Source organism: Perca flavescens, chromosome 14 (genome assembly GCF_004354835.1).
Source record: "Perca flavescens isolate YP-PL-M2 chromosome 14, PFLA_1.0, whole genome shotgun sequence".
Classification (NCBI taxonomy): domain Eukaryota; kingdom Metazoa; phylum Chordata; class Actinopteri; order Perciformes; family Percidae; genus Perca; species Perca flavescens.
Window position 1 is genome coordinate 8,147,576 of NC_041344.1, and position 23,346 is coordinate 8,170,921.

At 39.9% G+C, this 23,346-nt stretch overlaps 6 gene segments (V, D, J or C); 3 read left to right on the forward strand and 3 right to left on the reverse strand.

Annotated features, from left to right (window-relative positions):
• Window positions 1-793: 793 nt before the first annotated feature.
• Window positions 794-5,103, forward strand: LOC114568810 (Ig kappa chain V region 3381-like; the record flags this gene model as incomplete). The annotated part of the segment is given in 3 exon segments: window positions 794-830; window positions 938-1,016; window positions 4,838-5,103. Coding segments are annotated over 3 exon segments (360 nt in total), but the record flags the coding sequence as incomplete, so codon positions are not given.
• A 1,440-nt stretch (window positions 5,104-6,543) lies between these two features.
• Window positions 6,544-8,033, reverse strand: LOC114568804 (Ig kappa-b4 chain C region-like). The segment is given in 2 exon segments: window positions 6,544-7,068; window positions 7,926-8,033. A coding segment is annotated over 1 exon segment (258 nt).
• Window positions 8,034-8,679: 646 nt separating this feature from the next.
• LOC114568577 (Ig kappa chain V region 3381-like) lies at window positions 8,680-9,137 on the forward strand (the record flags this gene model as incomplete). The annotated part of the segment is given in 2 exon segments: window positions 8,680-8,716; window positions 8,824-9,137. Coding segments are annotated over 2 exon segments (351 nt in total), but the record flags the coding sequence as incomplete, so codon positions are not given.
• A 6,252-nt stretch (window positions 9,138-15,389) lies between these two features.
• LOC114568807 (Ig kappa-b4 chain C region-like) lies at window positions 15,390-16,988 on the reverse strand. The segment is given in 2 exon segments: window positions 15,390-15,903; window positions 16,945-16,988. A coding segment is annotated over 1 exon segment (258 nt).
• Window positions 16,989-17,925: 937 nt separating this feature from the next.
• Window positions 17,926-18,440, forward strand: LOC114568793 (Ig kappa chain V region 3547-like). The segment is given in 2 exon segments: window positions 17,926-17,977; window positions 18,085-18,440. Coding segments are annotated over 2 exon segments (384 nt in total).
• Window positions 18,441-20,867: 2,427 nt separating this feature from the next.
• On the reverse strand, window positions 20,868-21,359 carry LOC114568802 (Ig kappa-b4 chain C region-like). The segment is given in 1 exon segment: window positions 20,868-21,359. A coding segment is annotated over 1 exon segment (261 nt).
• Between the last annotated feature and the right edge of the window lie 1,987 nt (window positions 21,360-23,346).

Consider the following 23,346-nt stretch of genomic DNA (forward strand, 5'->3'; position numbering starts at 1 on the left):
ACCAAAAGTCCACCACAGTGATACAAAGTCATTGAGCCGCCGTACAAAAACCTCTCACTGTAGAGAGACACGGCTCTCTGACTTTGACACAAACAAACTCACCAAAATGAGGCTGTTATGAAAAGAGAACTGACAATAACACAGTGCTGCAGATTTCCTTAATGCATGCTTTCGGTACATCTTAAACGTATGTAATTTCTTCTCTTGCAATTAATTTAAATAAGACAGAAGACATTAGATTAGATTGACTTTATTGTCCACCTCAGTGAGAATTTGTCGTTGGATTTCCCCAAAGTACAGCAAAGGTAAATACAATGCACATAACACAGCACACCATTAATAACATACAGAATATACATAATACAATATACAATAGTGTAAATGGGCAGGTAGCAGCAGATAAGTTCTATAAGTAATACAAGAGAGTAAATCTTATAAAATAACAAGTGTTCCCTGATGGAGTCATTCTGTGTTCAATAGCTGTATGGCATAGGGAATAAAATACTTCTTGTAAATGTTCCAGCAGGTCCTTGGGACCCTAAATCTCACATTTACTATACTCTGATAAAGTGATTGATCCATTGATGAACAGCATCATCAGAGTAATCCAAGTCCCTGCTGGAGTCAGTCAGAGCATTTCCATAGAGAGCCACTTTGCATCAGCAGCACCATGCTCCAGTGCTCTGGGAGAGTTTATAGTCCTGAGAGTTGAACACTGGATGACTGACAGCTGTCCTTCATGACAACAGAAGACACAGAAATCCTCCTCATCAAAAACATGACTTTGATCTCCGTCCTCATCTGGACTCTCCTCTGCTGCTGCTTCACAGGTAAAGTCCAGAGAATCAAACTCCTCTCCTCTATCAACATCCGTCCCTCTGAAATGAAGCCGACTAAACTTTGACGCTGCTTTATGTTTTTGTCTCTGTATCCTCAGAGTCCAGAGGCCAGGTCACAGTGACTCAGCCTGGAGCAGTGAGCTCTGCTCTGGGAGGCTCCGTCTCCATCAGCTGTAGGACCAGTCAGGATGTTTATTATGATGGAAACCACTATTTATCCTGGTACCAACAGAGAGATGGAGAAACTCCTAAACTGCTAATTTACGATGCTACTGAGCGAGAATCAGGGATTCCAGATCGTTTTACAGGCAGTGGATCAAACTCTGACTTCACTCTGACCATCAGTGGAGTCCAGACTGAAGATGCAGCAGTTTACTACTGTCAGAGTGTTCATGAAATCAACAGTCAGGATGTGTTCACACAGTGAAAAAGCGTCGTACAAAAACCTCCCTCAGTCAGACTGAACAGAAACTGAACTGACTGCTGCAGCTGGAAGCTACTGCAGAGACTGATACACTTTCACTGACACACACACACACACACACACACACACACACACACACACACACACACACACAGTAAGACTATAAGATAAGATGTGTGTGAAAAACATACATAGATGTTATTGACCAAACAACACAGCAAGGTTCCTAAAACACTAATCCCTTTAAGTAAATCATTTAATTGTAGTAAAACCAAAGAGATCCTCCCAGACCTTCTTGACCTAGACATTAGTTTATCTGCTATTAAACTTTTTACTTTTTTTTTTTTTTTTTACAAACCTTTGAATCTCTGAAAGGTAGTTAGATAGATCACTGTCCTTTTTTATTAAAGCTAGGATGGCAGTATCATCAGAACATGTAATGATATAGTTGTTGGGATTATAGCTTCTATACTCATCTGTGTAAAGGGTAAAAAGGACAGGTGAACTGACTCAACCCTGGGGGGCTCCGGTGCTTCAAGTTCTCCACTCTGAGAGAGTACCATTAACACTGACCTGCTGTTTACCATTCGGTAGAAACCAGTGGTACCACCTAATAATGAGGGATGGACATTAAGGTCATTCAGCTTTTAATGAATAGGTGTTGCTGTACCGTATTAAATGCTGAACTGAAATCTACAAATAAAACACGTTGATATGAGGTAGGGTCCTCTAAATGTTTAGATATAAAATGTACCATGGCAGTGACTGAGTCATCTGTACCTCTTTTGCCCCTAAATGCAAAATCAAAAGGATCTAATGAGCAAATGACATCTGTTTTCAATAGGTTGATAATGATTTTCTCAAAACAACTGGGCAGTATTCATTATAATCCTTACAGCATAGCTTTTTAGGAACAGGAATAATAATAGAGCTTTTCCAAGTGGAAGGAACAACATGTGAGTCCAGAGACTTTTGGTAAATAGGACCCAAGGCCTCTGCCAGCTCTACGCTGCATCATTTCAGCAGAGACCCAGAAATGCCGTCTGGTCCAGCAGCCTTCCTAGGGCAGGTGGGTGAGAAAAGACTCTGTACTACATGCTGGTCAATAGTGATTTTTGGGGGATTCAGTGTAGGTAATGAGTCTAGAGCCTCTATTTTATCCTACTAGAACTCGGCTGATCAAAACCTTGCATAAAAGTTATTAATTCATCTGCTTTTTCCCCCTCATTAAGAACACTAAGACATTTTTCAGCCGTGGCCAGGGGCCTCATTTATAAAACCTGTTACGCAAGAAAAAGTTGCGTGAAGCAGGGTGAACTTTGCCGACGCAACATTCCTCGCAAATATCGGGATTTATAAAGAATTTCCACGCCATAAATGTGCCCAGTTTTCCACAACCTTTTGAACATGCGTGTGATCGTGCGTAATGCTCCCAGAGTTTTGTAGACTGTGTCTTAGTGAACTCCGATGGTATCCCCGTTTTCCCAATCCAACCCAGTTTTTGTTTTCCTGAACCCAACAATCCCGTTCTTTCAGAGCCGACCCTGAGCCGGTCGCGGTGCCCGGCGAGGGGCTGCCAGCAACGGGGAGAGGAAGGGGATCCTCCCACACCGTGCAGCGGACGCTAAAGGAGACTTTTAGTCAATAAGAAGGACAAAGGCACCTGACCAAACATCCGTATTTTACAAGTGGGAGTGAGAATCTGGTGATGTGAGCACACTCTAAATTATAATAATAAAAAAAGATGATGAAGAGAGTACCATTAACTACAACACTGGCCTCAGCCTTCTATAAAGACACATCACTGCTTCACTTGGTGAAATCTTCACAGTAGAAACATGTCAAACCTGCATTAATATTAATATCACTAATCATTATCAAAAAAGACCATATTACCAAACTGGAAGGACAGAACAAAACTGTCCACAAGTCACTGGATCAGTTTACTACCAGACTTTTCAATATCCTCTCCATGTGAATATGTAAATACACTGGCAAGAAAAAGTATGTGAACCTTTTGGAATTTCATGTTTTTCTGAATAAGTTTGTCATAAAATGTCTAAATCTAAATCAAGGGTGTTGACAAACAATGTGTCTAAAATAAAAAAATTCTGATCTTTCATGTCTTTATTGAACATTCATCTTGGTGTCATTTTGATTGGGCACCCACTTCTTGGTAGAGTAGCAATAGTCCCAAAGTGTCTCCATTTGTAGATTGTTTTCCTAACTGTAGAAAGATGAATTTCTAAAGTCTTTAAAATAACTGTGTAACCCTTGCCAGCTTCATGTAAATCAACAATTCTTGATCATAGATCCTCTGAAAGCTCTTTTTGGCGAGGCATGGCTCACATAAGTGTGTTCTTCTTGTACAGCGCAAACTCCAAACGTTTGAGGAGTTTTTATCAGTCAAAGTAGCTGTAGTCCACACCTCCAAACTCATTATCTTAACGAGACTCCACGTGTGCTAAAAGCTGACTCCAATTAGCTTTTTTGAGGTCATTAACTCAAGGGTTCACGTACTTTTTGCACGAGCACAATGCAGTTTTTTTTAGTTGTTCTCAATAAAGACATGGGAGATCAAAAAGATTTTGCGTTTTTATTTTAGACACATTATATTTGTCAATACCCTTGACTTAGATGAAGATCAGATCACATTTTACGAAAAATGTATTCAGAAAACCATTAAATTCCAAAAGCTTCACGTACTTTTTCTTGCCACTGTATGTAGGTCCATGCTGTCAGCACTGAGGGGGAAACAGCATGACATGTTGAGGACAGCTACAGTTCACTGACTCTGTGTGTTTGCATATGTGTCCTGCCTCTCTGCTCCCAGCCGTTAAGAGGCCAGTGTTGATCATTTAAAACATACAGAGTATACAAAATACAATATAAAATAGTGCAAATGGGCAGGTGGCAGCAAATAAGTCTGATAAAAAATACAAGAGAGCAAATATTAAAAAATTGCAAAAGAAATGCAGTTATTCTGTGTTCAATGCCTGTATGGCATAGGGAATAAAAGACTTCTTTTATATTCCAGCTGGTCCTGGGAAGCCTAAATCGAACATTTTGAAAGATTTGTCAAGAAGTGAAAGTGTTATTGAAAGATCCTAATCAATACTCTGATACAGTGATTGATCCATTGATGAACAGCATCATCAGAGTAATCCAAGTCCCTGTTGGAGTCAGTCAGAGCATTTCCATAGAGAGCCACTTTGCATCAGCAGCACCATGCTCCAGTGCTCTGGGAGAGTTTATAGTCCTGAGAGTTGAACACTGGATGACTGACAGCTGTCCTTCATGACAACAGAAGACACAGAAATCCTCCTCATCAAAAACATGACTTTGATCTCCGTCCTCATCTGGACTCTCCTCTGCTGCTGCTTCACAGGTAAAGTCCAGAGAATCAAACTCCTCTCCTCTATCAACATCCGTCCCTCTGAAATGAAGCCGACTAAACCGTGACGCTGCTTTATGTTTTTGTCTCTGTATCCTCAGAGTCCAGAGGCCAGGTCACAGTGACTCAGCCTGGAGCAGTGAGCTCTGCTCTGGGAGGCTCCATCTCCATCAGCTGTAGGACCAGTCAGAATATTTACAATACTAACAGTTTAGCGTGGTACCAACAGAGAGATGGAGAAACTCCTAAACTGCTCATTTATAGTATTAGCACTCGACAATCAGGGATTCCAGATCGTTTTACAGGCAGTGGATCAAACTCTGACTTCACTCTGACCATCAGTGGAGTCCAGACTGAAGATGCAGCAGTTTACTACTGTCAGAGTTATCACTATATCAACAGTCAGAATGTGTTCACACAGTGAAAAAGCGTCGTACAAAAACCTCCCTCAGTCAGACTGAACAGAAACTGAACTGACTGCTGCAGCTGGAAGCTACTGCAGAGACTGATACACTTCACTGAGGACACACACACACACACACACACACACACACACACACACACACACACACACACACACACACACACACACACAAATACAATAAATTAACTAGTTTGTAAAAAAAATCCCATTACAGTTACCAAAACAACATGTTTCATTATTAGTTTAATTCTGGACACAGACCTGTTTGAGTTTTTTAAGTATGTTTTTTTTTCCTTGTATTTATCCAGGCAAGTCATTAAAACACATATGTATACTGTATATTTAAAATGTCAGCTTTGCAAAAGGCAAAGCCTCTTAAGGGAGGGTGTAAGGGCTAATAGAGAAATATCATATTGTCAGTTAAAAAGATGACAGCAAACATCCAAACATTTCCAACACCTCCACTACTTCCACCCAATCACAGCAAGCAGAACAGAAATGACATACAGTCTAGCACACAAGCATGGTGTCAAACGACGACAGAACACGAGCAACAAACACAAGCACTAATTCAACATGCAGAGCTAAACAGCAGCAGCAAGACAACAACAATCAGCATGGGGCAACAGTAAACAGCAGACAGATAATGGGGAGGGAATGCTTGTGGTTCCCAAAACAGCCGCATGTATCAGAGAGAAGGTCCATAACAGAGTTGTTAAAAGCTGACATGAAGATACAAGTTTTCAGCTTTAGTGGTTTTTTGCAGATAGTTCCAGTCTTTGGCTGCAGCAGACTGTAATGACGACAGAGAGAAGACAGTATTTGTTTTGGGAACTTTGAACAGAATATGATGAGAAGAACGTGTGTCAACTTCTATCGCTAATGAAACAAACAGTGGTGGACTCTTAAGACTCTTTTCACATTGTGATGAACAAAGTTTTACTAGAAACATAAATGCCCAAAAAGTTCCTATCAGAACAGTTAATGTGATATGAAGTTATGCACTGAGGAGATCAGATTACCACAAGATCTAAAACCACTTCTGTATCAAAGAGCACAGCACAGCAGGTCATTCCCATCTACCTGTTACCTGCTTTAGATCAGACACATTAGATGACAGTGGTGACCATTATTGTTGGGAGAAAAACCAAAGAATCTGTTGACTTTCTCTCACATTGACTTTGTCAAGGAGAGCAGTAACAGTGGTGCTGACCAGAGTTTGACTTTCATCCTTTCCCACCAGCTCCATACCTGCTGTAGGACACCACAGCTAAACCCTGTCAGGCTGCACCGAGCAGATGGGACCTGCATTACATCATCTCATCACTTCTTTCTAAAAGAATCAGCTCATGGAAATGCTACAGAGAAAAACTCTCTCAGGATTTCATTGATACTGTAGATGTTCATTTAAGAAAGGAACACATGACGGCAGTCATTCTTGTATCAATAAGCTCGGACGACATTAAGTTGATACATTTGTCTTTATTGTTTTAACACACAGAGAATATCAGCATTACTGCAAGCAACACAAGATGAACTTTCAAATTGTGATGAATCTGTAGAGAGAGAGAGAGAGAGAGAGAGAGAGAGAGAGCAGAGAGCAGACTGAGATCAGTATCAGAGTGAAACCAGTAGCAGAGTCCCAGTGAGTCAGGTCAGGACTGGGAACACTGGTCTCTCCTCAGTGTCTCTGAGAGCGGAGTCTGGGAGCCCTGGGTGGCCTCACAGGTCACAGAGCCCACCTTCTCCCACTGGTCTTTAGGGAGCCTCAGGGTGCTGCTCCAGCTGTATTTGCCGTCCTTCCCCAGCACCCCGGGGCTCCTGCTCTCCTCCCAGCTGCTGCTGCTGCTGCTGCCGTCCACCTTCCAGGCCAGACTCCAGTCTGAGGGGAAGCCCTTGTTGGCCAGGCACATGAGCGTGGCCTTCCCCTTCAGCAGCTCCTCACTGGAGGGGGGCAGCACCGTCAGGGTGGGGCCGGCTCGACCCACTGCAGAGAGAGAGAGATTAATAAAGTTGATATGAGGTCAACTAAACTCTAGCCTGTTGGCTGCAGCAGAGGAGGCTACTAGTTCTGCTGCTCTTCCTCAGATTGGATCAAACTGGTCTTAAAATGTTTCACTTCCCTCTCTGAGCTCAGTAACCATGGCAACAGACAGGCATCACTGCTGAACCGTGACAACAGACAGGTTTCAGTACTAAAGATAAAAAGTTCAAACTGGCTCTCTTTTACTAAACTTTCAGAGTTTAATAGTTCAAAATAATCCACATAAGATGGAGATTGTGAGGCTTTTACTGTTTTAACTTTCTTACACATTTCTTGTCCTAAACGAAAACCTCATTAATGATATTTCTTTGTTCTGTTCATGTAAGCAGGAATCATCACTGAACAGTCAGCCTTCATTACTGAAAACATCCAAATGAATATTGTTAACTACTTAATTACTTTTTCAAACTCGACAAAAATATGTTGAATAGCTTCAAAATCATTATTCTGGGAGAAAGATGGAGTAATACTTATTCACATCAAACACTGAACCAAAGATTATCAGCAGAGTTCTTGAGCCAGATTATAAAAACTATCTTTTACAAATATTTTCTTCACACAGACTAATGCTGAGTAGTTTTCTACAACGAACTGATAAGACTTTAGAAAGTTTTAGTGCAACAAGATTATTCATCAGGAGTGGTTTTTTGTCGGGTTAACGACGCTGAAGCCTTCAACAATTGATGCAAATATATTACATTTAAAAGATCTGACAAAACATAGTAGGCTTTCGAAATCGGATGTTCAAATAGAACATAAAACATAAAATGTGAGTGATTAAAGGAGTCTAATGTACTTACAGTTAACATTCAGTCTGGTTCCTCCACCAAAAGTCCACCACAGTGATACAAAGTCATTGAGCCGCCGTACAAAAACCTCTCACTGTAGAGAGACACGGCTCTCTGACTTTGACACAAACAAACTCACCAAAACACATTCACAGTTTACACATTATATGTTAGAACTGGTTAAAGAGTTTAAAAAGATACACAATCTGTAAAAATGTTTAACATTTTCATTGTGAATTGTTAAATATCTACAAACTATTATTTTCTCCTTCAGTGAAACTAATTAAAACAAGTTCTTTCTAAAGAAAATCTTTCCAATAAATTATGCCAAAAAAATTATCATGAAAACATGTTTATTGTAGAACATGATGAATGATACATAATAATTGTGTTTAAATTAGTCCCACAGTGATGTTGATTTGTGTGGTAGTGAATTAGAAAGAATTCACAAAATATTCTGGAAGACTTTTTGTGCATTAAAATAAAACCAAAGACTGATTCAAATGAGCAGTGAAGACATTCCTAATCAATACTCTGATAAAGTGATTGATCCATTGATGAACAGCATCATCAGAGTAATCCAAGTCCCTGTTGGAGTCAGTCAGAGCATTTCCATAGAGAGCCACTTTGCATCAGCAGCACCATGCTCCAGTGCTCTGGGAGAGTTTATAGTCCTGAGAGTTGAACACTGGATGACTGACAGCTGTCCTTCATGACAACAGAAGACACAGAAATCCTCCTCATCAAAAACATGACTTTGATCTCCGTCCTCATCTGGACTCTCCTCTGCTGCTGCTTCACAGGTAAAGTCCAGAGAATCAAACTCCTCTCCTCTATCAACATCCGTCCCTCTGAAATGAAGCCGACTAAACCGTGACGCTGCTTTATGTTTTTGTCTCTGTATCCTCAGAGTCCAGAGGCCAGGTCACAGTGACTCAGCCTGGAGCAGTGAGCTCTGCTCTGGGAGGCTCCGTCTCCATCAGCTGTAGGACCAGTCGGAGTACTGGGAGCTTAGCCTGGTACCAACAGAGAGATGGAGAAACTCCTAAACTGCTCATTTACTTAGCTAGCACTCGACAATCAGGGATTCCAGATCGTTTTACAGGCAGTGGATCAAACTCTGACTTCACTCTGACCATCAGTGGAGTCCAGACTGAAGATGCAGCAGTTTACTACTGTCAGAGTGCACATTACATCAACAGCCAGTATGTGTTGACACAGTGAAAAAGCGTCGTACAAAAACCTCCCTCAGTCAGACTGAACAGAAACTGAACTGACTGCTGCAGCTGGAAGCTACTGCAGAGACTGATACACTTCACTGAGGACACACACACACACACACACACACACACACACACACACACACACAGTAAGACTATAAGATAAACTTTTTGTTCCACAATGTGTATGAAAAACATACATAGATGTTATCGAACAAACAACACAGCAAGGTTCCTAAAACACTAATCCCTTTAAGTAAATCATTTAATTGTAGTAAAACCAAAGAGATCCTCCCAGTCCTTCTTGACCTAGACATTAGTTTATCTATTTAAAAACTTTTTTGACGCAGTGACAAATTAATTTTTTTTATTTAATCTATTTACAACATCTCCTCAGTTTTTTTCAGAAAACATTCCGAAAAAGTTGTTTCTCATCACACCATTTTACAAACCTTTGAATCTCTGAAAGGTAGTTAGATAGATCACTGTCCTTTTTTTATTAAAGCTAGGATGGCAGTATCATCAGAACATGTAATGATATAGTTGTTGGGATTATAGCTTCTATACTCATCTGTGTAAAGGGTAAAAAGGACAGGTGAACTGACTCAACCCTGGGGGGCTCCGGTGCTTCAAGTTCTCCACTCTGAGAGAGTACCATTAACACTGACCTGCTGTTTACCATTCGGTAGAAACCAGTGGTACCACCTAATAATGAGGGATGGACATTAAGGTCATTCAGCTTTTTAATGAATAGGTGGTGCTGTACCGTATTAAATGCTGAACTGAAATCTAAAATAAAATACGTTGATATGAGGTAGGGTCCTCTAAATGTTTAGATATAAAATGTACCATGGCAGTGACTGAGTCATCTGTACCTCTTTTGGCCCTAAATGCAAACTGAAAAGGATCTAATGAGCAAATGACATCTGTTTAATAGGTTGATAATGATTTTCTCAAAACAACTGGGCAGTATTCATTATAATCCTTACAGCATACCTTTTTAGGAACAGGAATAATAATAGAGCTTTTCCAAGTGGAAGGAACAACATGTGAGTCCAGAGACTTTTGGTAAATAGGACCCAAGGCCTCTGCCAGCTCTACGCTGCATCATTTCAGCAGAGACCCAGAAATGCCGTCTGGTCCAGCAGCCTTCCTAGGGCAGGTGGGTGAGAAAAGACTCTGTACTAAGGGTGTGACGAGATCTCGTTTTACAAGATCTCGCGAGATTAAAACGTGACGAGATTTCTCGTTGAGGTGAAAAGAGTGAAAGAGTCACAGACAAGACGAACACAATATGTAAACATTGTAAGAAAAAAATGCCGTACTACTAACTACTGCACCCACGAGTCGCGGGTGCAGTAGTTAGTAGAGAGCTGTGGTGGTGCTGTAAGTGTTTTTGCATAGTGCTCGTGTTAGCCGCGGTATACGGCATTTTTTTCTTACAATATTTACATATTGTGTTCGTTTTGTCTGTCACTCTTTCGCTGTTTATTATTTCCGCAGGAAAACCAAAATGTTGCCACACAAATGATTTAAAAGTGGCAGGGGGATCTTCAATAGTAATTCCACGCTCCATCACGCTGACATCACATCGCCTCACGAGACAACTTTTCACCTCGACGAGAAATCTCGTCTCGTTCTCGTGAACCCAATCTCGTGATGTGTCTCGTCTCGTGGACTAAGCGTCTCGTCACACCCCTAGCTTGTAACCTTGGTTCTCTGAGTAAAGACTATTTGTCCGAGTCATATTTCTTAACTGAAGTTTTCTTTAAATTAGTGTTAAGATCGCGTCTCGTTTTCGTGACCCCAATCTCGTGTCTCGTCTTGTCTCGTGAGCGAGTGTCTCGTCACACCCCTACTCTGTACTACATGCTGGTCAATAGTGATTTTTGGGGGATTTAGTGCAGGTAATGAGTCTAGAGCCTCTATTTTATCCTACTAGAACTCGGCAGATCAAAATCTTGCATAAAAGTTATTAATTCATCTGCTTTTTCCCCTCATTAAGAACACTAAGACATTTTTCAGCCGGGGCCAGGGGCCTCATTTATAAAACCTGTTACACAAGGAAAAAGTTGCGTGAAGCAGGGTGAACTTTGCCGACACAACATTCCTCGCAAATATCGGGATTTATAAAGAATTTCCACGCCTAAAAATGTGCCCAGTTTTCCGCAACCTTTTGAACATGCGTGTGATCATGCGTAATGCTCCCAGAGTTTTGTAGACTGTGTCTTAGTGAACTCCGATGGTATCCCCGTTTCCCAATCCAACCCAGTTTTTGTTTTCCTGAACCCAACAATCCCGTTCTTTCCAAGCCGACCCAGAGCCGGTCGCGGTGCCCGGCGAGGGGCTGCCAGCAACGGGGAGAGGAAGGGGATCCTCCCACACCGTGCAGCAGACGCTAAAGGAGACTTTTAGTCAATAAGAAGGACAAAGGCACCTGACCAAACATATTTTACAAGTGGGAGTGAGAATCTGGTGATGTGAGCACACTCTATATTATAATAATAAAGAAAGATGATGCTATTTATTATTTCTTCTAACTCAAACTCATCGGCCTTGGCTCTTTTTCTGTGAAGAACATAACATATAACTTATTTTCAATGACTGCACACGGTACACCCCCCCCTACACATAACTATTACATATGAGGAGTTCAGGTCTACTGGACCCGAGTGTAATAATTGTAGGTGCTATGAAACTTGACTGTGTCCTCCTCATAACTGTGTGTGTGTGTGTGTGTGTGTGTGTGTGTGTGTGTGTGTGTGTGTGTGTTTCTGTGGGCGTGTCTGATTGTAGGTGTGTGGGAATGTTGTCTTTCTGCACCTGCTATTCCCACACAAAGTTACCAAATTGTTACATTTCAAGCACTTTCACCTGTTCTGATTAAGTTCTAAGAAATAAGCACCAATAATATTCAGAAATCTTGTTTCTATTTTTTACCTTTTTTATAATTGAATTTCCTTGTTTTCTCACAAAAAACGAAAATGATCATATGATCGTAAATGTGATCTCACGGGTTAAATGGCAAATATGAACCATAAATGATGTATATATTATTGGTAATTGATCTAAATCTGTTAAGTATTAAGGCTGTGTAATAAAAATATGAACACCACACAAGGGTTAAGTCTTCCAAACAGGATTCTGTTTGGATGTCCTACCTCTGTTAGGAGCACATCGATCTCACAATCACTGAATCGTGTTTTTTCCCCATTTTTTCGTTTCATGATTGGTCATCAAGGGCTTCTTAACAAGGCTGCTATGTTCACTGATTGATTAACATGGACCTTATTAGGACAAATATGGGACGACCTCGGGAGGAGCGTGAGGCTCGTGCACGACCGTATAAGGTAACGCACGTCCGTATTTATAACGAGAAGAGTGCGTACCGGTGTGCGCCGCAAGGTGTTTATAAATCAGAATTTTGTTTTTGCGTACGAAAATTCTGACTTTTTGGAGCACAAAATCTTTCAGAATAGAATCTACGCACCGTTTTATAAATGAGGCCCCAGGTTTGTCATACATTTCATGGAATCCCACTTTTTTTTCATATTCATATAGGAGCAGTGGGTTTCAAATTTCTCCTTCTCCTTCCTCCTTGCCTTTCCTAATTTGCAGTTGAGTTTTTTTTTTTTTATATATTTCTCATGGCCACAATATCCCCATTTTTAAATGCCATTTTTCTACAAACTACACACTCTTTAATTTCCTTGGAAATGTAAGATTCATTGTTTTTAATGGTGGTGTACTGCTTTTAAGCAGGGACTTGTAGAGTTAACTTTACGAATTCAATGATGGGATGTGGATATCAATGAAGTTAGTATTGTGTGATGTACGTGGAAGAACAACATACGCATGTGTGGGTGTTGTAAAGGTTGATAGGAGCAGAGTAGAGAACTAAAGGAGACGGGAGAGGAGCAAAGCTGCAGCAGAGTGGAGAGTCAGCCAGAGAGAGGGCTGCACTGCATCCAGACTTAAATAACCTCCTGCTACTGGGAACATCCTCAGCTGTTCCCAGTTGCTCTAACCATCACCTGCAGAGAGAGCACAGACAGCTGAATCACACAGCTAACTCAAGATGACACCATCCATTCATATCACATTACAATCTCATGTTCTTATCGGATTCATGCCAAAAAATCAAGAGGAGTCAACTTGAAACTAAAAAATACTAATAAATAAACCTATAATCACATCTATATGAAGTTTATACAAAAACACATTTTCCCATACACGCAACTCAAAAACGCAGCAATGAGACAAAAAGTTAATTCTTGACTTTGGAAACAACAAAACAATCTCTTCACAACGTCCATCCAGTAGCTGTTGAACTTTCAGTCATACCACATGATCTTCAGAGGTGGGACCAAGTCACTGTTTTGCAAGTTCGAGTCAAGTCCCAAGTCAAGTTCCAAGTCATACACTTTGTATTTAGAGTCCTTTATCAAGTCATAATACAATCTTCAAATGTAGACAACAGAGTAACAGTACATTTAAAGGGGTGATAGAATGCATAACAGATTTGAGCTTGCCATAGTTGAAAAACGACAATTTGGAGGGTAAATAGGACATACACAGAACCTCAAAATCCCATTGACACCTCTTTCCTCTGCAAATCTCACAATTTTAAACTGCTGCTGAAAACAGGCAAATCTCAACAAAGCTAAAAGTTGACATCAACTTCTCAACTCCTCCTCATTTGGCTCTAGTCTCTAGTCTTTGAAATCAACTATGTAAAGCTCAAAAATGGGCCGTTTCACAAAAATTGATGGCTAACTGCAAATTTGGTAGGACAGTATCGGACTTCACGAGCTCCACAATCTGTCGGGACAGGCGTTGGCTGCTGGTCGGGTTTGCTGCCTTCTCTGTCGGCCTCTCCCCCTTCACAGACCCGCTGAGCTGGAGCTCTGTCAGGATCTCAAACACGAGCTACACTATGTAGGACTTTAGAAAGAACAAAGTTTGGAAGTTTTTCAAGGATATTGAAAATGAACCACGGTCGTAAATGCAGTGTTCCAGACTGTACAACGGGAAAGCCTACTTGCCTAGAGAAAAGTGTTTAGAACGAGTATATCGGACAATGGAGAGGGAGTTGTGGATCTAACGCAGCGCTGCAGAGGCACTGGCTGAGGACATTGCAGGGGTTCACTCTCCGCTCCCCCGCACTTACTAGCTATTAGGTGAGTTGTGATTCTTTGGTGGAGGTTTTTTATGTCCCAAGGGTAACGTTACAACTACACTAGTTATAATGAAAGTGTCAAAACATTTTGTCTCGGCTACAGCCGCTGCAGCCGGCTCGCGCCCGGGCATGTCTGGGCATGTAACAGAAAAAGTGTGTATGTGTGTGTATGTGGGTCGCTCAACCAATCACCGCGCAGCTCATCTAAATATTCATGAGCATACCATATTTGGAAGAAAAGCTCTTGTTCAAAATAGGGCCATATTCACAGGGTAGTTAATGGCCCACAGAAAATCACTTGGGCCATTTTCAGCCCAACCAATGTTACATACCCTATTAGGAGACATTAACTTTTCTTACGTTTCAGGTTAGAAGCAGATTCAAATGTCTTCATCCATATCTCCATCTGTAATTTCAGTGTTGAAGTTAATTTTCACATTCAAATACAATTTAAAATGTATTTAATTTATATTCAAGTCAGTTTATTTTCCAACACACCTTAAGACATGACATTTTTTAATTGAACTTGTATTGACAGTGAAATGCATATGTAATGTGATAATTTGAGATTACACAGCTGATAATATTTTTAATGATATAATTTGCTGATGATATCCTACTTTATAATTGAAGTGCAATTATTTCTTCTCAGGCTCTGCAGTTTACCCAGATTCATTATACTTTATAGACACATCTAAAAACAATTCAACATAGTAAACACTTCATTTATGAGATACATAGTATATCTGAATTTCCTAAAAGTATTGAAATAATCAGGTTCCCTACAAAAACAAATTTTACATTACTCCAATAAAGCAGTTCCTAAAGTCACATACAACAATTTGGAATAAATGATGGAATTACTTCTATCTTGTCTGGGTCACATTAATGATTATCTGATTAGTTTTGTGTTTTCAAAATATATTAAAACATGCTATTATATTACCTTATAAATTCTTTCTCGAGAAATTCCCAAGCAGTTTTACATTAAACTCAGTTGAGTTTAACATTTCTAGATTTATGGAACTATTAGGCAGACATATCGGTTTCTTTTACAATAACAGACGTGGAAACAACTGATTTGATGAAAAGTACTTTATTGTGTTAAAATAATCAAAATTAAAACATGCAACACGTCAATGAAACATGTAATCAGACAGTGAGTGAGTGAGAGAGAGAGAGAGAGAGAGAGAGAGAGTAGCAGAGAGCAGACTGAGATCAGTATCAGAGTGAAACCAGTAGCAGAGTCCCAGTGAGTCAGGTCAGGACTGGGAACACTGGTCTCTCCTCAGTGTCTCTGAGAGTGGAGTCTGGGAGCCCTGGGTGGCCTCACAGGTCACAGAGCCCACATTCTCCCACTGGTCTTTAGGGAGCCTCAGGGTGCTGCTCCAGCTGTATTTGCCGTCCTTCCCCAGCACCCCGGGGCTCCTGCTCTCCTCCCAGCTGCTGCTGCTGCTGCTGCCGTCCACCTTCCAGGCCAGACTCCAGTCTGAGGGGAAGCCCTTGTTGGCCAGGCACATGAGCGTGGCCTTCCCCTTCAGCAGCTCCTCACTGGAGGGGGGCAGCACTGTCAGGGTGGGACGGACATCACCTAGGAGACACCAATCAGCTTAGAGGACAGGGACCACACAGCTGTCAATCAACCAGCAGACACTTGGACACCTTGACTGTGTGAGAGTTGGTTTTCTCCTTTAAGGAGTTTCTGTCAGATGGTTTTTCTGCTCCACCAGTCACTCACTCACACATTGTTTCACTTCCCTTTAAGAAGCCTCTCATGTAAATCAGCACAGAGAGAATCATCTACACAATGAGCTGATATATATCAAACTATACACTGGAAATAAATGTCAAATCTTTCACAAAGTCTTAAACCATAACCATACATTAATTTTGAGTATTTAGTGGAAACAAACAAATACAAATAATCAACTGAAAACAATGAAATGTTCTTATCATGTCATTATTTAGCAAACTGTTCAAAAGATTTCAAACAAAATTTGCAACAATATGACATTATATTCATAGTGTAACATTAAAGACTAACCTTAAACATTTTAAGTAGAATATAAGTTTTGTGTTCATCATCAAGTTATTTAAATTGACAGAAATATTTATTGATGCTGCTCTGAGTTAGTCTCCATGATAAAGGAGGATGAATAAAAATATGAATACATTTCATCAATAAAACATTTATCTGCCCATTCAAAAATGTAATTTAAAACATTACTTCACAATAATGTATTAACTATTGTTGTGCAGGAACTTACTTCCAAATTCCAGTCTGGTTCCTCCACCGAACGTGTACCACAGTGATACAAAGTCATTGAGCCGCCGTACAAAAACCTCTCACTGTAGAGAGACACGGCTCTCTGACTTTGTCAGACTGAACTAAACCTACAAGCCCTCAAGATGCTACTTTACCATTAAAGCTGGAAATAATTAATTATTCATTTAATGTTTTACTTACAATTACTTTTTGAATTTGTTGCTAAAGTGAACTTTGAGTCTTAGAGCAAACTTTTTGTGGAAACGCATATCCATGAATATTGAAAGGCAACAATTTTTCTTAGACGGTTGAATATAAAAGAATACAAAGAAAAATAGCTCCTGAAATGAAAAACAGTTGACTTACTTCCAAATTCCAGTCTGGTTCCTCCACCGAACGTGTACCACAGTGATACAAAGTCATTGAGCCGCCGTACAAAAACCTCTCACTGTAGAGAGACACGGCTCTCTGACTTTGACACAAACAAACTCACCAAAACACATTCACAGTTTACACATTATATGTTAGAACTGGGTGAAAATTTTTAAAACTAATGCTCAAACTATGAAAATGTATTTAATCTTTACTTGAAATGAAATTTTAAACATCCACTAACAATATCAATTTCTCTTTCAGTGAACAATTTCCCAATAAATCTGGCCCAAATCTAGATAATTATCAATGTTTATTTTTAACATGTTTAACATTTTTATTGTAAATGATGAATGAAAAAATAATAATCTGTCTCACAGTGATTTGATTGATTTGTGTTGTAGTGAATCAGTGGTTCTGGGAGGGGGTTGGCCAGTGTCCCCATAATATTAAGCCTCGTCCCCCCTCTGGCCCCGCTAGTTTTGGCAAAAATGTTTGTATATTTTTAAACCCACCTTTATCCTCAAAGAGGGGATATTATTCATGCACATCGATAAACAAAATGTAAGTTAACACTGAATCTTGTGTTGTGTTTATTGTTGTATGAGTATCGTTAGTTTGTTGTAGAAGCAAACCTATGGAGGGAAGGTGGTTTGAAACACTTGTGCTTAATATATTTGGTACCTCTAAAATAGTGTAATAATGGACTCAAACCAAAGACTCATACAATGAGCAGTGACACATTGCTAATCAATACTCTGATAAAGTGATTGATCCATTGATGAACAGCATCATCAGAGTAATCCAAGTCCCTGTTGGAGTCAGTCAGAGCATTTCCATAGAGAGCCACTTTGCATCAGCAGCACCATGCTCCAGTGCTCTGGGAGAGTTTATAGTCCTGAGAGTTGAACACTGGATGACTGACAGCTGTCCTTCATGACAACAGAAGACACAGAAATCCTCCTCATCAAAAACATGACTTTGATCTCCGTCCTCATCTGGACTCTCCTCTGCTGCTGCTTCACAGGTAAAGTCCAGAGAATCAAACTCCTCTCCTCTATCAACATCCGTCCCTCTGAAATGAAGCCGACTAAACCGTGACGCTGCTTTATGTTTTTGTCTCTGTATCCTCAGAGTCCAGAGGTCAATACACAGTGACTCAGCCTGGAGCAGTGAGCTCTGCTCTGGGAGGCTCCGTCTCCATCAGCTGTAGGACCAGTCAGGATGTTTATTTTTCTAGCCCGTACCACTATTTAGCCTGGTACCAACAGAGAGATGGAGAAACTCCTAAACTGCTCATTCGTCTTACTAGCACTCGACAATCAGGGATTCCAGATCGTTTTACAGGCAGTGGATCAAACTCTGACTTCACTCTGACCATCAGTGGAGTCCAGACTGAAGATCCAGCAGTTTACTACTGTCAGAGTCTTCACTATCCCAACAGCCAGTGGGTGTCCACACAGTGAAAAAGCGTCGTACAAAAACCTCCCTCAGTCAGACTGAACAGAAACTGAACTGACTGCTGCAGCTGGAAGCTACTGCAGAGACTGATACACTTCACTGAGGACACACACACACACACACACACACACACACACACACACACACACACACACACACACAATAAATTACCAAGAGTTTATAAAAATAGTCCCATTACAGTTACCAAAACAACGTGTTTCATTATTTGTTTCATTCTGGACACAGAACTGTCTGAGTTTTTTAATTATTATTTTTTTCATCATGTATTTATCCAGGCAAGTCATTTAAAACACATATATATTTACAATGGCAGCTTTGCAAAAGGCAAAGCCTTTTAAGGGAGGGTGTAAGGGCTAATAGAGAAATGTCAAATTGTCAGTTAAAAAGATGACAGCAAACATCCAAACATTTCCAACACCTCCACTACTACCACCCAATCACAGCAAGCAGAACAGAAATGACATACAGTCTAGCACACAAGCATGGTGTCAAACGACGACAGAACACGAGCAACAAACACAAGCACTAATTCAACATGCAGAGCTAAACAGCAGCAGCAAGACAACAACAATCAGCATGGGGCAACAGTAAACAGCAGACAGATAATGGGGAGGGAATGCTTGTGGTTCCCAAAACAGCCGCATGTATCAGAGAGAAGGTCCATAACAGAGTTGTTAAAAGCTGACATGAAGATACAAGTTTTCAGCTTTATTGGTTTTTTGCAGATAGTTCCAGTCTTTGGCTGCAGCAGACTGTAATGACGACAGAGAGAAGACAGTATTTGTTTTGGGAACTTTGAACAGAATATGATGAGAAGAACGTGTGTCAACTTCTATCGCTAATGAAACAAACAGTGGTGGACTCTTAAGACTCTTTTCACATTGTGATGAACAAAGTTTTACTAGAAACATAAATGCCAAAAAAAATCCTATCAGAACAGTTAATGTGATATGAAGTTATGCACTGAGGAGATCAGATTACCACAAGATCTAAAACCACTTCTGTATCAAAGAGCACAGCACAGCAGGTCATTCCCATCTACCTGTTACCTGCTTTAGATCAGACACATTAGATGACAGTGGTGACCATTATTGTTGGGAGAAAAACCCAAAGAATCTGTTGACTTTCTCTCACATTGACTTTGTCAAGGAGAGCAGTAACAGTGGTGCTGACCAGAGTTTGACTTTCATCCTTTCCCACCAGCTCCATACCTGCTGTAGGACACCACAGCTAAACCCTGTCAGGCTGCACCGAGCAGATGGGACCTGCATTACATCATCTCATCACTTCTTTCTAAAAGAATCAGCTCATGGAAATGCTACAGAGAAAAACTCTTGATTTATAATGCTCAGTCCCGTCAGTCTGGAGTTTCAGATCGTTTCAGTGGGACTCAGTCTGGAACTGACTTCACTCTGACCATCAGTGGAGTTCAGACTGAAGATGCAGGAGATTATTACTGTCAGCAGGATTACAGCACCCCGTTCACACAGTGATACAACGTCGTACAAAAACCTCCTCAGCTGGAGAGGAACTGATCTGAATGAACGGCTGCATAAACCTAAAGAAACACAGACACTTTAGAAGTTTGACTGACACTGAAGTCTATATAACAGAAAAATGTCAGGAAATACTGATCATACTATAGTAAGCTATAATAGTAGTCTTGTTGAAAAAGTGTACTTAACATTGTATTTAAAATCAGAACAAACGACATCTGAAAAGAAGATAAGTTACTAAAGCTAACACCAGTTTGTTTAGGTGTGAAATCAAATATTTATTTCTATTTCAGTGTTTAAGTACAATTCGAAATTTATTTAATTCATATTCAAGTCAGTTTATTTTCCAACCCACCTTAAGACATGAAATGTTTTAATGAACTTGTGTTGATAGTGAAATGCATATATAATGTGATATTTTGAGATCACACAGCTGATAATATTTTTTATAATATGATATGCTGATGATATGCTAATTTATAATTCAATTGCAATTATTTCTTCTCAGTCTCTGAAGTTTACCCAGATTCATTATATTCTATAGACACATCTAAAAACAATTCAAAATAGTAAACACTTCATTTATGAGAGAAATAGTATATTTGAATTTCATAAATATATTGAAATAATCAGATTTTCTACAAAAACTAATTTAAAATTACTCCAGTGAAGCAGTTTCTGAAGTCACATGAGCTTTAAAGAACTCGGAATAAATGATGGATTCACTTCTATCTTGTCTGGGTCACGTAAATGATTATCTGATTAGTTTTGTGTTTTCAAAATATATTAAACATGCTATTAAATTACCTTATAGTTTCTTTCTCGAGAAATGTCTAGGAAGTTTTACATTAAACTCAGTTGAGTTTAATTTCTAGATTTATGGAACTATTAAGACGATTGGAAAGTTTCTTTTACAATAACAGACATGGAAACAACCGATTCGATGAAGAGTACTTTATTGTGTTAAAATAATCAAAATTAAAACATGCAACACACTTTATCAATGAAACATGTAATTAGACAGTGAGTGAGGGAAAGACATAAACAGAGAGAGAGAGAGAGAGAGAGAGAGAGAGAGAGAGAGAGAGAGAGAGAGAGTAGCAGAGAGCAGACTGAGATCAGTATCAGAGTGAAACCAGTAGCAGAGTCCCAGTGAGTCAGGTCAGGACTGGGAACACTGGTCTCTCCTCAGTGTCTCTGAGAGTGGAGTCTGGGAGCCCTGGGTGGCCTCACAGGTCACAGAGCCCACCTTCTCCCACTGGTCTTTAGGGAGCCTCAGGGTGCTGCTCCAGCTGTATTTGCCGTCCTTCCCCAGCACCCCGGGGCTCCTGCTCTCCTCCCAGCTGCTGCTGCTGCTGCTGCTGCCGTCCACCTTCCAGGCCAGACTCCAGTCTGAGGGGAAGCCCTTGTTGGCCAGGCACATGAGCGTGGCCTTCCTTCAGCAGCTCCTCACTGGAGGGGGGCACCGTCAGGGTGGGACGGACATCACCTAGGAGACACCAATCAGCTTAGAGGACAGGGACCACACAGCTGTCAATCAACCAGCAGACACTTGGACACCTTGACTGTGTGAGAGTTGGTTTTCTCCTTTAAGGAGTTTCTGTCAGATGGTTTTTCTGCTCCACCAGTCACTCACTCACACATTGTTTCACTTCCCTTTAAGAAGCCTCTCATGTAAATCAGCACAGAGAGAATCATCTACACAATGAGCTGATATATATCAAACTATACACTGGAAATAAAATGTCAAATCTTTCACAAATTCTTAAACCATAACCATACATTAATTTTGAGTATTTAGTGGAAACAAACAAATACAAATAATCAACTGAAAACAATGAAATGTTCTTATCATGTCATTATTTAGCAAACTGTTCAAAAGATTTCAAACAAAATTTGCAACAATATGACATATTCATAGTGTAACATTAAAGACTAACCTTAAACATTTTAAGTAGAATATAAGTTTTGTGTTCATCATCAAGTTATTTAAATTGACAGAAATATTTATTGATGCTGCTCTGAGTTAGTCTCCATGATAAAGGAGGATGAATAAAAATATGAATACATTTCAATCTATAAAACATTTATCTGCCCATTCAAAAATGTAATTTAAAACATTACTTCACAATAATGTATTAACTATTGTTGTGCAGGAACTTACTTCCAAATTCCAGTCTGGTTCCTCCACCGAACGTGTACCACAGTGATACAAAGTCATTGAGCCTCCGTACAAAAACCTCTCACTGTAGAGAGACACGGCTCTCTGACTTTGTCAGACTGAACTAAACCTACAAGCCCTCAAGATGCTACTTTACCATTAAAGCTGGAAATAATTAATTATTCATTTAATGTTTTACTTACAATTACTTTTTGAATTTGTTGCTAAAGTGAACTTTGAGTCTTAGAGCAAACTTTTTGTGGAAACGCATATCCATGAATATTGAAAGGCAACAATTTTTCTTAGACGGTTGAATATAAAAGAATACAAAGAAAAATAGCTCCTGAAATGAAAAACAGTTGACTTACTTCCAACATTCAGTCTGGTTCCTCCACCGAACGTGTACCACAGTGATACAAAGTCATTGAGCCGCCGTACAAAAACCTCTCACTGTAGAGAGACACGGCTCTCTGACTTTGACACAAACAAACTCACCAAAACACATTCACAGTTTACACATTATATGTTAGAACTGGGTGAAAATTTTTAAAACTAATGCTCAAACTATGAAAATGTATTTAATCTTTACTTGAAATGAAATTTTAAACATCCACTAACAATATCAATTTCTCTTTCAGTGAACAATTCCCCAATAAATCTGGCCCAAATCTAGATAATTATCAATGTTTATTTTTAACATGTTTAACATGTTTATTGTAAATGATGAATGAAAAAATAATCTGTCACACAGTGATTTGATTGATTTGTGTTGTAGTGAATCAGTGGTTCTGGGAGGGGGTTGGCCAGTGTCCCCATAATATTAAGCCTCGACCCCCTCTGGCCCCGCTAGTTTTGGCAAATATGTTTGTATATTTTTAAACCCACCTTTATCCTCAAAGAGGGGATATTATTCATGCACATCGATTAACAAAATGTAAGTTAACACTGAATCTTGTGTTGTGTTTATTGTTGTATGAGTATCGTTAGTCTTTTGTAGAAGCAAACCTATGGAGGGAAGGTGGTTTGTAACACTTGTGCTTAATATATTTGGTACCTCTAAAATAGTGTAATAATGGACTCAAACCAAAGACTCATACAATGAGCAGTGACACATTGCTAATCAATACTCTGATAAAGTGATTGATCCATTGATGAACAGCATCATCAGAGTAATCCAAGTTCCTGTTGGAGTCAGTCAGAGCATTTCCATAGAGAGCCACTTTGCATCAGCAGCACCATGCTCCAGTGCTCTGGGAG